We start from the raw sequence: 14,324 nt of genomic DNA, 5'->3' as shown, positions 1-14,324 counted from the left end.
CCACCGAGGCACCCCTCAAAATTGTTTTAGCTCCTTTGCTTTTCTGTATACTTTTTAGAGTAATCCTTTCTATACCTACAAAATATCTTGTTGGGATTTTGATAGGAATTGTATTAAACCTATATATCGATTTAGGAAGCATTAGTATTTTTATTATATTGATTCTTCCAATCCATGAAAATGACATGCCTCTCCATTTATTTAGACCTTTCTTTTGTCAACATTGTGTAGTTTTTGGTGTGTAAGTCCTATATGTATTTTGCTAGATTTACACCTAAGTATTTCATATTTTTTAGCAGTCATAAATCACATCATGTGTTTCCTTTCAGGATTCATGTGTTCATTGCTAGTACATAGAAATACAACTGACTTTTGTATGCTATCTTATAGCGGATTTTTTTATGCATCTTATAACCTTGCCAAGCTCACTTATTCGTTCTGGGAGTTTTATATGCATGTGTATCTGTGTGTCTGTATTTTCTTATTTATATTTCTTGGGATTTTCTAGACCATCACATCATCCATCATCTGCAAATGGAAACACTTTTATTACTTTATTTCTGATCCATATTTCTATTATTTCCTTTTATTGCCGCATTGCACTGGATATAACTTTCAGCACTATGCTGAGTAAGAGTGGTGAGAAGGGACAACCTTGCCTTGCTTCCTGCCTTAGGGGGAAAGTATCAGTATCAGTATCTTTCATCAGCAAGTATGGTGTTAGCTATGGGGTTTTCGTAGATGTTATTTGTCAGGCTGAAAAAGTTCCCCTTTATTCCTAATTTGCTAGGAGGTTTTGTTTTGTTTTTTAAATCATGAATGGGTGTTGAATCTTAAAAAATGTTGTTATCTGTGGCAACTGGTATGCTCATGTGTTTTTTTCCCTTTTTAGCTTATTAATATGGTGAATTACACTGATTGATTTTTGCATATTGAACCAGTGCTGCATCCCTGGATTAAAACCCACTTGTTTATGTGGTGTTATTCTTATTATATATTGCTGAATTATGTTTACTAATATTTTGTTCAGAAGTTTACATCTATATTAATGAGGAGTATTAGCTGTGGTTTCATTTTTTCTTTCTTTTTTTATATCATTAAATGATTTTGGTATCAGAATAATATTGGTTTCATAAGTGATTTGGAAAATGTCCTTTTTCGATTTTCTGGAAAAGATTGTGTAGAATTGGTGTTAAATCTTATTTAAATATATATGGGATCCCTGGGTGGCACAGCGGTTTGGCGCCTGCCTTTGGCCCAGGGCCTATCCTGGAGACCGGGATCGAATCCCACGTCGGGCTCCCGGTGCATGGAGACTGCTCTCCCTCTGCCTATGTCTCTGCCTCTCTCTCTTTCTCTCTCTCTCTCTCTCTCTCTCTCTCTCTCTCTCTCTCTCTCTCTCTGTGACTATCATAAATAAATAAAAAATTTTAAAAAAATCTTATTTAAATATATTTGGTAGAATTCTGCAGTGAGAGTAGAATCCAGTAAATTCTCCATTTTATCTTTTGTTCTCTGTTCTGGTTTTCATTTCTCTGTTTTGTTTTTTCTTCCTTTTTGTGGGCTATGTGAACATGTTTTAGAATTCCATTTTAACCAATCGTAGTTTTGAATATGCTTCCCAATGTAGCTTTTTTTTATTGTTGTTCTGTGTATTATATTTACATAACTAATCATAATCTACTGGTGGTGTTATTTTACCAGTCTGAGTGCAGTACAGAAACCTTACTTCCTTTTACATTTCTTTACCCACCCCCACTTATAATATGCTGTTCTTCAATATTTTCTCTATATACATTTAGAACCACATCAGACAGTATATAATTTTTGCTCTAACTTAGTCAAACATAATTTGGGGAAATTGAGAGGAAAGGTAAAGCCCATTGTATTACCCATATTTTTGCTTACCATGTTCTTTCTTTCTTCTTGATGTCCCAAAAGATTCCTTCTTTTATCATTTCCCTTTTGTTTAGCTATTCTTACAGGGTAGTTCCGATGGTGACAAATTCTCTTAGTCCCTTCCATTCGAAAATGTTTTGATTTCTTCATTCCTAAAAGAGCTTTTCACTGAGTGGACAGTTCTTTCAGCACTTGAAAAATATTAGGCCACTTCTTGCCTCAGTAGTTTCTTTTTTTTTTTTTTTAAGATTTTTATTTATTTATTCATGAGAGACACAGGTAGAGGGAGAAGCAGGCTCCACGCAGGGAGCCTGATGTGGGACTTGATCCCAGGTCTCCAGGATCAGACCCTGGGCTGAAGGCAGTGCTAAACCGCTGAGCCACCTGGGCTGCCCGCCTCAGTAGTTTCTGATGAGAAACCCACCATCATTCCATTTGGTTTTCCCTATGGGTAAAGCATCATTTATCTTTGGCTGCTTTTGAGATGTTTTCTTTGTCTTTAGTTTCCAGAAATTTAATTATAATCTATCTTGGGTTGAATTTCTTTGGGCTTATCATATTTAGAATTTGTGCTGCTTCTTGAATCTGTAGGTTTATGTCTCTCACCAAATTTGGAAAGTTTTCAGCCTTTAGTTCTTTGAGTGCTTTTTCAACCTCTTTCTCTTTCTCCTCTCCTTCTGGAACTCTGAAGATGTGAATATTATATCTTTTATTCCTGCAAGTCCCTTGAGACTCTGTTAGTTTTTTCCTCAGTCTATTTTGTCTGTTTCTCAATCATTGAACTGTTCTGTCTTTCTATTTACTGATTGTTTCTTCTGACCTCTCCATCTTGCTATCGAGCCCATCCACTAATCTTTTTATTTGTTATTATATTATTTAGTTCTAAAATTTATAATTCGTTCTTCTTCATATCTTATATTTCTTTTTGAAGCTTTCTTCTTTTATTTTCATTTGTTTTAAGCATATTCCTAACTGCACATTGAAGCATTTTTAATCACAGCTACTTTAACATCTTGCCAGATGATACCACCATCTCTGTCATCTTGTTGGCTTCAGTTGATTTTTCTTTTACATTCATTTGGACATCTTCCTAGTTCTTCTTATGACAAGTCACTTTCAAATGAAACATGGATATCTTAGGTGTTGTGTTATCTGACTCTGGATCCTGCCAAGTAGAAGTCATCCAGATCCTCTGTTTGACCTCCATCGAAACCTACTAGGTGGGGATGTGAGTTTCTGTTGTCCACATGATCTCCACTGACACTGCTATGGGTAGGTAGGTGGGAGACAGGGGAAGAGGCAGGGGTCTGCTCCTGTTACTACTGGGCAGTGATGAAAGTACTAATTCTCTTTTAGACCTCTTCTCATATCACCCCAGTGAGGAGGAGAAGGAATGCCTCCTTTCTCTGGGAAGAACATTCTTCCCATGTTCTCTCTGCAGACACCACAGTGGGCCTGAAACCTCATTATCAGCTGGCAAGGTTGAAAATCCCAGGTCCCTACTTGGCCTCCTCTATCACCACCTCAGTAGGGCCATAAGGTGCCTTTTAGCCTTGTAAGGGTGGAAGTCTAGGCTTATCACTTGGTCTTTGCTGGCATGAGTGGGAGAAGAGCCATGGTTTTTTTTTGGGGGGGGGGTGTTAGGCTGGAATAGAATGATTATGTTCTAAAAGGGTATTTTTGTCTTGCTAGAATGCCTCTTTCCTGCTCCTTTGGCTAGAGAAAATAGGCTTTTTTCTGGACTTTCTTGGTGGTACCCATGGCATTTCTGGGTTGCCAGGCTTTTCAGCTCCAAGTCTGGGATCTGTGACACCAAAAGAAAACTGAGGCTTCTCATACTCTGAGGTTCCTTCTTCTATTCACTTTTTAATGTCTTCTTCTATTTGTTTTATATATAATGGCAGGGTTGTCAGCTGTCCTTAGCAAGAGGAATGGGGAAGATACAGCTATTCCATCTTCCTGAAAGTAGAAGTCTCTCTGGATAGAAATGTCATTTAAATGGCCTTTTTTACACTAATTGAATGGCAGTGGGATATGGTAATATAGTACTAATTCTCAGGAGAACCCATTTTCACCAGTGTCATCCAAGTTGCTGTTTCAGGTAAAAGGACAATATGGTTGCCAGCTGCTAGTTTCTATTTCTTCTTGATCTTTCCTCCCAACTGCATTGGTTTATTTAAGTTATTACTCCTGCTAGCAGACACATTAGAAAAGATCACGTTACCTGTTTTTGCTTTTAAATCTTTTCAATGTCCTCTGCTCCTCTTTTTGTTAAAGGCTTCCCAGACAGTTCTGTCCAGCAGCAGGGTTGACTTACGTGCAACACCTGTGTTCTGACCCAGAGTGGTTGTCAACAGACTGATCCCATCTATCTTGAGGCTGCAAATCTACTGTTTCCTCTTGCAAATTCACTGCTTAATTTGGTACTACAACTCCTTTGAGGACAAACTTGTCTTTTTGATAGGAAATCATCTAACTTACATTGTAAGAGAGTGACATTTCTTCTAACACCTGGAATAGTCCACTTACCCCTTATCCCATACCCCGTTTCCAAAACTTTGAACAGAAGAAAATAAGTTCCTTGCTAGTATAAGCCTTTCTTTCCTCTAGTTCCTCATTGTGGTGGTCAGAGGAGACTTGAGACCAGGGAAGACAAGACGGATCTATCCTTTTATTTTTTTAACGGAATTTGTATTAAGTTAGTTAACCTTGAGTCCTCAGCCAGACTGTCTTTCAACTGTTCCATGTAATCTGAATTCTTAACAAAACACAATGTCCTATCTCTGTAAAGGCCATGGAGTTGTTTTGTTAGGCTTTGTTTCTCACAGTCTAGAGTTTAGAAGGGGCTTTCCTCTTCTGGAAGAGAATTGGGACGATGTCCCTATTCTGTTAATTGTAAAGAATAATATAGAGGAATTCATCTTGGCTGCTACTGGAAAGCCCACTGTGTGCTAACCCAATGTTGGGCATTGTGACAGATGGAGAGACAAATGATGGCAGGATCAGGCTGTGGAGACACAAGGTAATAAAGACAGAATAAGACATCCCAAATCAGTAAATACAGAGCACAAATGCAACTTTATGTATGTAACCACACTGTTCTCAGCCCAGCGTGGGTACTGTGAAGAATACCAAGACAGTATGACTTGGTCCCTGAGAGAACAGACCCTCTGGCTGAACACTCAGATGGCATGTTGGTGCTTCTAGGAATCACCCCTTATGGTACCTCCTCACCCTGCCTAGTCTTTGTGGGTTTCTACAGGCTGAGGAATCCAAAATGGCATCTCTGGCTTGGATCTCTCTAGATCCCAATATTCCATGGCCTCCTGAATGTGTCAGAGGTAATTTGAAGCCTGACATCCAAAACTGGACTCATTGTCTTTCCCACTAAATCTGTTCTTCTGTGTTTCCATCTGGATGACCGACAAGGAGTTGTCCATTGTTCAGGATGCAGCTTCAGTGTTGATTCTTCTTGAAGCCTTCCTGAACTTTCTCTGAGTTATCACTCCTCAGTTTTACCACTTTTGAGGCCCATATAATCTCCATTACGGCACTCATCACCTTTGCCATAATATACGTCTACATGGCAAGGTCACTTTAGAGACTATGAGCTTCAGGGACAGCACTGGATCTCACACATAACAGGTGCAGCATAATTGCACCATAATTGCTAAATGAAAGGAAGTCATGTTTTAAAGGCAGATGTATATGGACTGGCAGAAAGAAGGAGAATGATTTACTACCACCTAATGGAACAGAATTTATAAAAGCCCCCTAGCTCCAGGGTCATAACTCCTATCTTATTGGAATCTTAAGCTAGAAAACCTATTTTGTTTTTATTCTTGTTATTTCCCTCATTACATTATTCTTACTAAGGTAACGTTTGTAGGTCTGGAATGTACATGAGCCTTTAAGGTTCTTAGTTTTTGATGTTCAGATTATAAGGCGTAAAATAAGTTACCAATTAAGGCTATGAAATCTCATTCTCTAGGGATCCTTAAAAATAGGTTAAAATTTCAGTAGTCTGATAGATTGGTAGATGTTTAGCCTCACCTGAAGGAAAAGGAACTTTGGAGACTAGCTTTTTTCTTGAGGAACCTGTCAGATTTGTTTTGAATATGGTCCAGTAACTTAAAAATAAGTTTCTAAAAATACTTATTTGTTTTTGGTTTTGTATGTCAGCTGTGATTCCTAGCAGCTGTAACTCCTGACAAGATCTAAAAACAGATTTGCAATTATTTGCTATATTCTCCGTGTTCCTGCTCTTTGGCAGTTATGCACGTGTGATTTTTGCAGGAATAGCCTTCTGACAGAAATGTGATATTAAGAGTTTATTATTCCCTGACATAATGCTTCTTAGCTCCCTGCTTCTTCCTAAACTGCTCATTTTGTGAAACAGGAGGACACTACCACCTCTAGGATATGTCGGCTTCTAAACAGAGCCTGTCTGGATGGAGTTGCATGAGGTTGGGTTTCACCATCATTACTGGGGAGGCACCAAGATTGCATATACGTTTGGTGAAAGTACATAATATACAGCTTTTGTATCCATAAGTCACAGTTGGCATGCACACTTCAGCTAGGATAGAACACAATCAAAGAAAACACATTAGCTCCAGCATCCCCCACATCATTAGCAACAGTTCATGGTATGGGAGGGAATTTACTTCAGTTCAGGACTCATTCCTTCTCTTTTCCATTTAATTGAATTTTCTTTTTTAAAAATTGTGATAGAATTCACATAGCTCTATGCATAAAGCTGCAGATTTGACAGGGCTGTTATTTTAATGAAATAGAGACTAGGAACAATTAACCTATTAGATTGACAATGCAGCAATGTGGAGGAAAGATTTATCCACTAGTAACTGGAAGCCTATGCTTATGTATGAGGTCCAATTTTAGACTATTCCCAATGCTATAGGAACTAAGCTAATATAAAAATTGATGTAACCCATAGGATCCTGGCAGAGGCAAAAGAAAATCATTCTGAAGAATGATTTCATAACTAGAACACATATAGTAAATGAACTACAGTGAAGGAGAGTCATGGAATACTGCAGACATTTATTAGCTTCCCCTCTCCACCAAAGCATTGGAGATGCAAGGAATGTCTGAAAGAATCTATAAAATACTGAAGAAAGAAGATACAGAAATCAAAAAGCAAGAGTAAGACCGTATGTAAGAACAGGTGGGTCTGGAAAATAAACATGAAAAGGGTATTAATCTAAATTAAAGCATGCCAGTCAGCTGAATAATAGTTTCAATAAAGTTAAAGAAAGAAAGGAAATGGATAATGTAGAGGAGATACAGTGATGTGGAAGATAGAATTCTATATGTAAGAAGCTCCTGCATAAGAAAAAACAGAGAAATGGGGCACAGTCAGTATTGGGAGTGTTTTGCATACATGAAGATAACTTTTGAGTTATAGTGGCTTTCCAGGTCTGAGCAGCTGAGCAGGATATAAAAACAAATCTACACCTAGTCACACTAAATGTTGTAATGAAACTGCAAAACACCAAAGACAGAGTAATTAGAAAATTATCTAGAAGGAAAAAGATTACCTGCAAAGAACTAGTTCTGTAAATGAGGAGATAATTAAAAAGAATATAAGATAGGAAAAAAGAAGGCACAAAGAAAAATGATACACGAGAAGCATAAAATAAATGACACCAGTTAGACGTATTTTAGAACATAAGTATTAGTTGTGTAGCATATATATGTAAAACAAAAGTATGAAACACAGAATATTATTTCTAACCATATTATAATAGAAGGGAAAAGAATGGGATCTGGGAGGAATATAAGGGACTTCATATTTGATATTTTATTTTTGTTAAAATTTGAAGTAGGGGTGCCTGGCTGGCTCGGTCGGAGGAGTCTGTGACTCTTGATCTCAAGGTCATGAGTTCAAGCTACACATTGGGTGTAGAGATTACTAACAAAATAAATACACTTAGAAAAAAATGTGAAGTAGTTCCCACAACCAGGACAGGACTTGGTGCAAGAGTGCAAATAGAGACCAAGTACCATGTCTGTGTCTGAGTGTGTGAAAGTTACAAGTCAAGCTAACAAATAGCCATATACCTTGATCAATATACCTTCATAAAGAGGGTGGTGCTTTGTGATTCCCAGATCCTTTGGGACTGGAGCCAGAAAGTGGTGGCATGGAGAATAGTTAGCTGTGCTGCTCCCCCCACCCTCTCTTCCAACCCCAGCTCTGTCCTGCACTGAGAGGGGTTTGCGCACATGTGTTTGGACATCTCCATCCATACACACCCCATGCAAAAAAACACTCATTGGCCACCCACAAGCTGAGGAGTGTGTACACTGGCTATAGGATCTGCTCTTATGAGGATAGAGCTAGTGAGGAGGTCAGGTTGGCCTTAGATAACTAACTTGGAGAGGCATCACTCCACAGAGACTTCTGATGTCCCAAATACCTGGGCCAGGTGACAGGCATGGGCTTGGTGAACATGTCTCCTTGACCCTATGGACCCTTTGCCACATGGAAGGAAGGGCTGGAGGAAAGAGTGGGTCCCTTTAAAACAAGGGGTCAAGCAGTGGAACTACCATTTGCTAAATGGACCAGGTCGGTGGACCTTTGCTGTATTAGTTTCTGTGTTTGGAGTGTTTCATTATAAAAAAGAGAGAAAAGCATATAGTATATCACATGGGAATTAGGGACATCTGCCTAGCACAGAGGCAGGGGCAAGAACACAGCCAGCAAAGCATCCTGTGACCTTTGTATTTGGTACAGCTCAGTCTCTGTTTCCTCACCTGCCCACTGAGGGACCAAGATGTGTGACTTCCCACTTGTGTGGTCCTGTGAAGTTCTCATTCGCCCCACAGCAAGGCAGAGCTTCTGGACCTAAGCATGGAGGGATGAGGATGGCCAGGGCAGAGGAGGGGTATGAGAACAGAGCCTAGGCTGCGTCTGTGCACTAGGTTCCTGGGGAGGGAATTCCTTTCCCTTACCACAACCTGGCTGGGAAGTGTGCCCTCCAGAGCTGCGGCTCAGCCCTCAGGAGCCCCCACTTCATGCCCTGGGTAGAGCCTTGGCAGTGCCTGCCATTGAGGAATCCTGGCCAGAGCTGGGTCAGACAGGGAGGACAGCCCTTCATTACCCTCCCCCATGTCCTAAAAGTAGCCAGTGCAGGGGGCACCAGCCTGTTGGGGGGCAGTGAGCTCACAGAGGGTCAGCACAGGGCACGCTAACGGGCTTGTCCTTGTTCATCTGCTCCTCTCTGCCTGCTGTCTGGGGCAGTTGCTCAGCAGGGCCCAGTGAGATTAATCGGCCCATGGAAGAAAAGGCATGAGAGAGAAGGGAAAGCCAGTGTGAATGGATAGAAAAAAGTGTTTTTCCTCATCAGCCATCAAACATTTTGCCAAGCTTAGCTAGTTGAGGCTTACCTCTAATTGGTGATGAATTAAATGTTGTCCTTTCAACCAGCATAATCAGAAAAATGCTCTCTTCTGGCAACGCAAGTGCAAAATGAACTTTAGCTCCAAAACTATTGAGAATACCTTGGGCCCTGTTCTTCTTTCAAGGCCCTTGAGGTTGCTGTGAAGTGGACTCCGGTCAGGGGACCATCCTTCTCAGGCTCAAAGCCCATAAGACAGGTGCTCAGGTCAGCAGACAACCACAGCTTCTGTGCTTTCACGGGCAAACAACCCGTCAGGGGTGGATTTGTCTGCTAAGGCTGCCATCGCAAAGCACCACAGACTGAATGGCTTAGCAGGAGTTTCTTTTCTCACTCTTCTGGAGACTGGCATTCTAAGATCAAGGTGTTGGCAGTGTTGGTTCCTTCTGAGGCTCCTCCCCCAGTAGATGGCTGCCTGCTTTGTCTTCATATGGTCTTCCTTCTGTGGGTGTCTGTGTCCTAATCTCCTCTCCCTAAGAGGGTACCAGTCCTATTAGATGAAGACCCGCCCTAGTGACCTCATTTAACTTAATCACCTTATTAAAGATTTCATCTCTTGGGGTGCCTGGGTGGCTCAGTTGGTTAAGCTTCTGCCTTCAGGTCAGGTCATGATCCCGGGGTCCTGGGATCAAGCCCCACATTGATCTCTCTGCTCATGGGGAACCTGCTTCTTCCTCTTCTCCCTACTTGTCTTCTCTCTCTCTCTCTCTCTCAAATAAATAAATAAATAAACAAACAAACAAACAAACAAACAAACAAACAAATAAAATAAATAAATAAATAAAATATTTTTTAAAAAATAAAGATCCCATCTCCAAATACAGTCCCATTCTAGGTAACTAACTGAGGGTTAAGACTTCAACGTATGAATTGGGGGGGAATACACTTTAGCCCTTATCAGAAGGCATTGGCAAACTCCCACACTCCAGGAATCTCCTGGAACAAGTGACATTGTAATGATAAGAAAACAAAGACCTGTGGCCTACCTGGGCAATTTTAAAGTACACTCCCCCCCCCCCCCTTTTGCTATATAGGAATAAACAACAGCTGTGCTCCATAGTTCTTACAGGGACAGCAAACTTGCAGGGAATCATTTCAGGAAAGGCAAGAAGAGCTCCTAATCCTTGTGTTTTCAAAAAAGACTCACCTTGATTTTCACTGTTTCAAAATTAACAATCAGGTTGTGCAGAAAAAAGTCTCTTGCTGGGGACCCAAGGCTCTCACCCTGGTACAGCTGTTGGCTTGGGAAGAGGCAGCTGCAGGTGAAACAGAGGCATTAAGACATTGACCATAGAAAGAGATCACTGCTCACAGAAGTGTTCTGGAAAGCCAAGGGTGTGCCTGGTATAAAAGTGCACTTGTAGTGCACTTCAATTAAGAGGAAGGCAGTGTGGAGAGGCGTTACGTACAGGACAGACTGGAAACAGAGCGCCTCTTAGAAGAGGGAGTAGTGCACTCAAGGTGTCAAGATAGCATCTACCGTAAATAATAGAGCTGTTCACCAAACTGGACATTTTCCTTGACATGAGGAAGCCTTTCTCCCCCTGATTTATTTTGCAAACTAAAGTCACTGGGTGAGGCCCTTTGAGAGGTGTTCACGTGAGCCGGGACTCACTGTGTTTGATCTACCCACAGGATGAATGAACGTGACCGCCTCCTGAAGAGGCTCAGCAGGAAGACACCCCCCACTCTCTTCCGGGGAGGCTCCATCCAGCAGTGTGTTCCCCGTAAGTACCTGCGCCACATTCTGGTTAGCCTGACCCCAGCCACTCAGGGAAGGCGATGGCTTCGTTAAGGCTTGCTGGTGCTGATAGGGATGGAGACCGCTGTCCAGCCAGAGCCCCACACTTGGAGGTGGAATTTGTGTGTTTGGCCCAAGGCAAGTGCGGCTTGAGTGTAGGTAATTCCCTAAGACCCGATCAAATGCCTGAATGACAAAATCCTGAAACTTAAAATCTTGATGTGGTCGAGATCCTTCTGTCAGCCTAGGATTTTGAACTAGGGCCAAAGTGATCTTACTTTTGAATTATTGGCCCCAAAGATAGCAATATGCACTGTCTTACTTAATATTAGCTTATTAATTAAAACAATGACAAACACTGGGGAAAAATCTCTGTACATTTCCCAGGAAGGCTGAGTCCAGCATTGGTGCCCCCACTTGACAGTGGAGGCCAGGCCTGATTTCTGCTGAAGGGTTCAGACCCAAGCCAGGGACAGTGGGAATGCACCAGACCCCAGGGGAGGGGGCAGGAGGCCATGAAAAGAGATGGGTGGCAGAGCTCAGGGGGATTGTGGGGCCATTTCAGCAATTCAGCCACTTGGCTCCCTGCAGAGGGGTGTTGTTAGCACAGGTGTCCTTTGGGAGGCAGTCACCTACCTTCCTTAAGGTGAGGCCTGTTGGCACAACGTCTGTCACCTGCTTCTGCCCCTCCAACTCCTGCTTCTTTTTCCAGCGCCCCCCCTCTCTCACATTGCATCTCTTCTCTTCAACAACACTGCTTCCTGTTTTCTCTTCTTTTCCTGAGGTGTTCAGAAGGAAACAGGGATGGTTTAGGAGAAGTGAAGAATCATTTATCCATAGTACAAGTACTGAGGGGTCTATATCAGGCTCAGTTGAGCTCTACCCATCAATAGATCTTCACAGACTTTCTCACAGAGGAAGGAAAGGGATGGATTCCCTCTCCTCACTTTCCCACGTGGAATATCAACATGACAGAGACCAACTCCATATGGCATCCCACGTGCTTTGTTTCCCGTCCCAGGGAGTAGGTGGTATCAGTGCTGAGAGCACCTGGCAGAGACTCAGGTCAGCATAGTAACTGGCCCCACAAGGCCCAGCAATCTGGGTCATAGCCATGATCTCTCTGATCCAGTGTCCAGGGAGTAAGTCTGTGGGGCCTGCTTCTGGAGCAGGGCTGCCTGGGGGTCTTGCCTCAGCTCTGTCACTTTTTTGTGAACTTAGGTAAGTTAACCTCTCTGTTTCTATATCTGTAAAATGGAGAAGATGTAAGAACTGAGTTTTTTGAGAGAATTAAATTAGAACATTTAGACCAAGTGCCTAGAATAGTACCTGACAATATAGAGTCCAATAAATGTGAGGTATTACTGGTGGGTTTTTTTGCCACTAGTTGAGTAACTTTGGGTGACATACATATTTCTCTAAACTTTCCTCCAGTGCGGGAAAAAGGAAATCTAATAATATACATCTAAAAGGAAAAAAAATGATACACATCTTACACAGTCTTTGTGAGGCTTCAGGATGGTGTGTGTAAAGCACCTTCTCTATAGCAGGCACAGAGAAAATGAGTACCGATTCTGTAAACGGTGGGGTTCATACCATGGAGCCCTGCTGCTTCCCTAACAAATATTTCAGAATAACCCTAGAAAGAATATATAAGGTACATATATTGAGATCAAAGACTGAATAAGAACTTTTGTGAGAGAGTCATAAAATGTCTTGAAACAACTACTAAAAATTTTTTCTTAACTCTTAGGATTTTGAAGGACAAAAGAAATTGATAATGAAGGAGTATAAGAAATAAAAAGCCTCTAAAGTCACACCACATTTTATTTTTTTTAAGATTTCACTTATTTATCTGACAGCAAGAGAGAGAGGGAAGGGAAAGCACAGAGGCAGAGGGAGAGGGAGAAGCAGACTCCTGGCTGAACAGCGAGCCCTGGAACTCGATCCCAGGACCCTGAGATCATGACCTGGTCTGAAGGCAAATGCTTAACCGAGTCACCCAGGAGTCCCTCACCACATTTTAAAAACACCCACCAACTAATAGTAAAAAACCAATCACTAACCAAACATTCTGTCAGAAATAACTAGAGAAGGCCATGGAGCAATGAGAAGTGGCCCTGGCCTATGAGATGTTCTGTGTTCTCCTCTCAGCCTCTGCCTAGCTATCCCTCCCGGGTCTGTCCTCCGCTGTCCTGGGCCTGTCTTCCTAGGAAACTGGAAGGAAAACTTTCATCTTGGCAGCATTTTTGAGTTCCTTACAGGCCACCAACACACAGTATTTATAACTGAGATCAGCATTTCCTATAGTCTCATTTCCTTGTTTTCCTCATGGTCGCCCCATCATTTCTGTTGCTTTTAGGAATCTTTTTCACAGGAAACTTCTACTCTCATGAAGATGTTATCAGAGCTACTTAAGAGGAGTTTTATTAAAAACAAAAAAAAAAAAAAAGAGGAGTGTTATTCCAAAATAATGGGGGGAAAATGACATGATTTTATGGACTTCACCAAGTGTTCTCTGGGGAGAACAAAACAACTAAGACACTCAGCTACCCCTCTGCGTCCTTTCACCTACCTCACTCTGCTCCAGGATTCTGGCTACTGCTGAGCATGTAGGAAGCAGATACACTGGGAAGTCAGCCCGGGGAAGTTCAGAAGTTGGGTCCATCCAGGGCTTTCCCTAGGCCCCATCACTACTTTGTGGCTGCCAGGACTTCCTGAAAGACAAATGAAAGTGGGAAAGGCTAAGAGCTGGAGGCTTCCTCTGAGTTCCCCATTTGGATACAAATGGTATCTAAATGTTCACCAGGTAGAAGCTGATGACCTGATGGTGGTTGTCTTTGTCAGGCTGAGGAGTGCTGGCTGGACAGGAGGAGGCTATTTGAGTGGTTATAGTCTGTTGTTGCACTAAAGTTTTCCCATTACAGCCCTAACTTCTAGCAGGCCTGCTTTCTGAAAGGAAAATACTGTATCTGAACCAGTGAGATACCCTGCCCCAGGATAACCCCACCAAGCTATCCTCCTTTTCGTCTTGAGTTGCAGAGTTCACTTTAAGTCTCTGCTGTGGCTAAGAAAGTCTAGTGAAGAAAGTCTTAGTGCATAACATTCTGGAAACATGATGGTAGATGCAACCAATGGGAACTGCTGGCACAAGCCTTTTGGTAGTAACTTCTGGGTGTTCAGCTTATCCCAGGAGAAGAAACTGCTATTTGGAAGGTCCTCTCAGATGGACACCTGCAAGCTCTTCCCAGTCTGGAGTGGCT

At 41.9% G+C, this 14,324-nt stretch overlaps 1 protein-coding gene across 13 annotated transcripts in view; it reads left to right on the top strand.

Moving 5' to 3' along the window:
- ATP8A2 (ATPase phospholipid transporting 8A2) overlaps positions 1 to 14,324 on the top strand; it is a 574,503-nt gene that overhangs the window by 553,786 nt on the left and 6,393 nt on the right. For all 13 annotated transcript variants that reach the window (XM_038573452.1, XM_038573457.1, XM_038573456.1 and 10 more), the window contains one exon: positions 10,956 to 11,047. In XM_038573452.1, coding sequence (XP_038429380.1) covers positions 10,956 to 11,047 — 92 coding nt within the window. The remainder of the gene's footprint in view (positions 1 to 10,955; positions 11,048 to 14,324) is intronic.

Source organism: Canis lupus, chromosome 25 (assembly GCF_011100685.1).
Source record: "Canis lupus familiaris isolate Mischka breed German Shepherd chromosome 25, alternate assembly UU_Cfam_GSD_1.0, whole genome shotgun sequence".
NCBI classification, from domain to species: domain Eukaryota; kingdom Metazoa; phylum Chordata; class Mammalia; order Carnivora; family Canidae; genus Canis; species Canis lupus.
The sequence above is the reverse complement of the archived record's forward strand: the minus strand, read 5'-3'. Positions and strand labels throughout refer to the sequence as shown.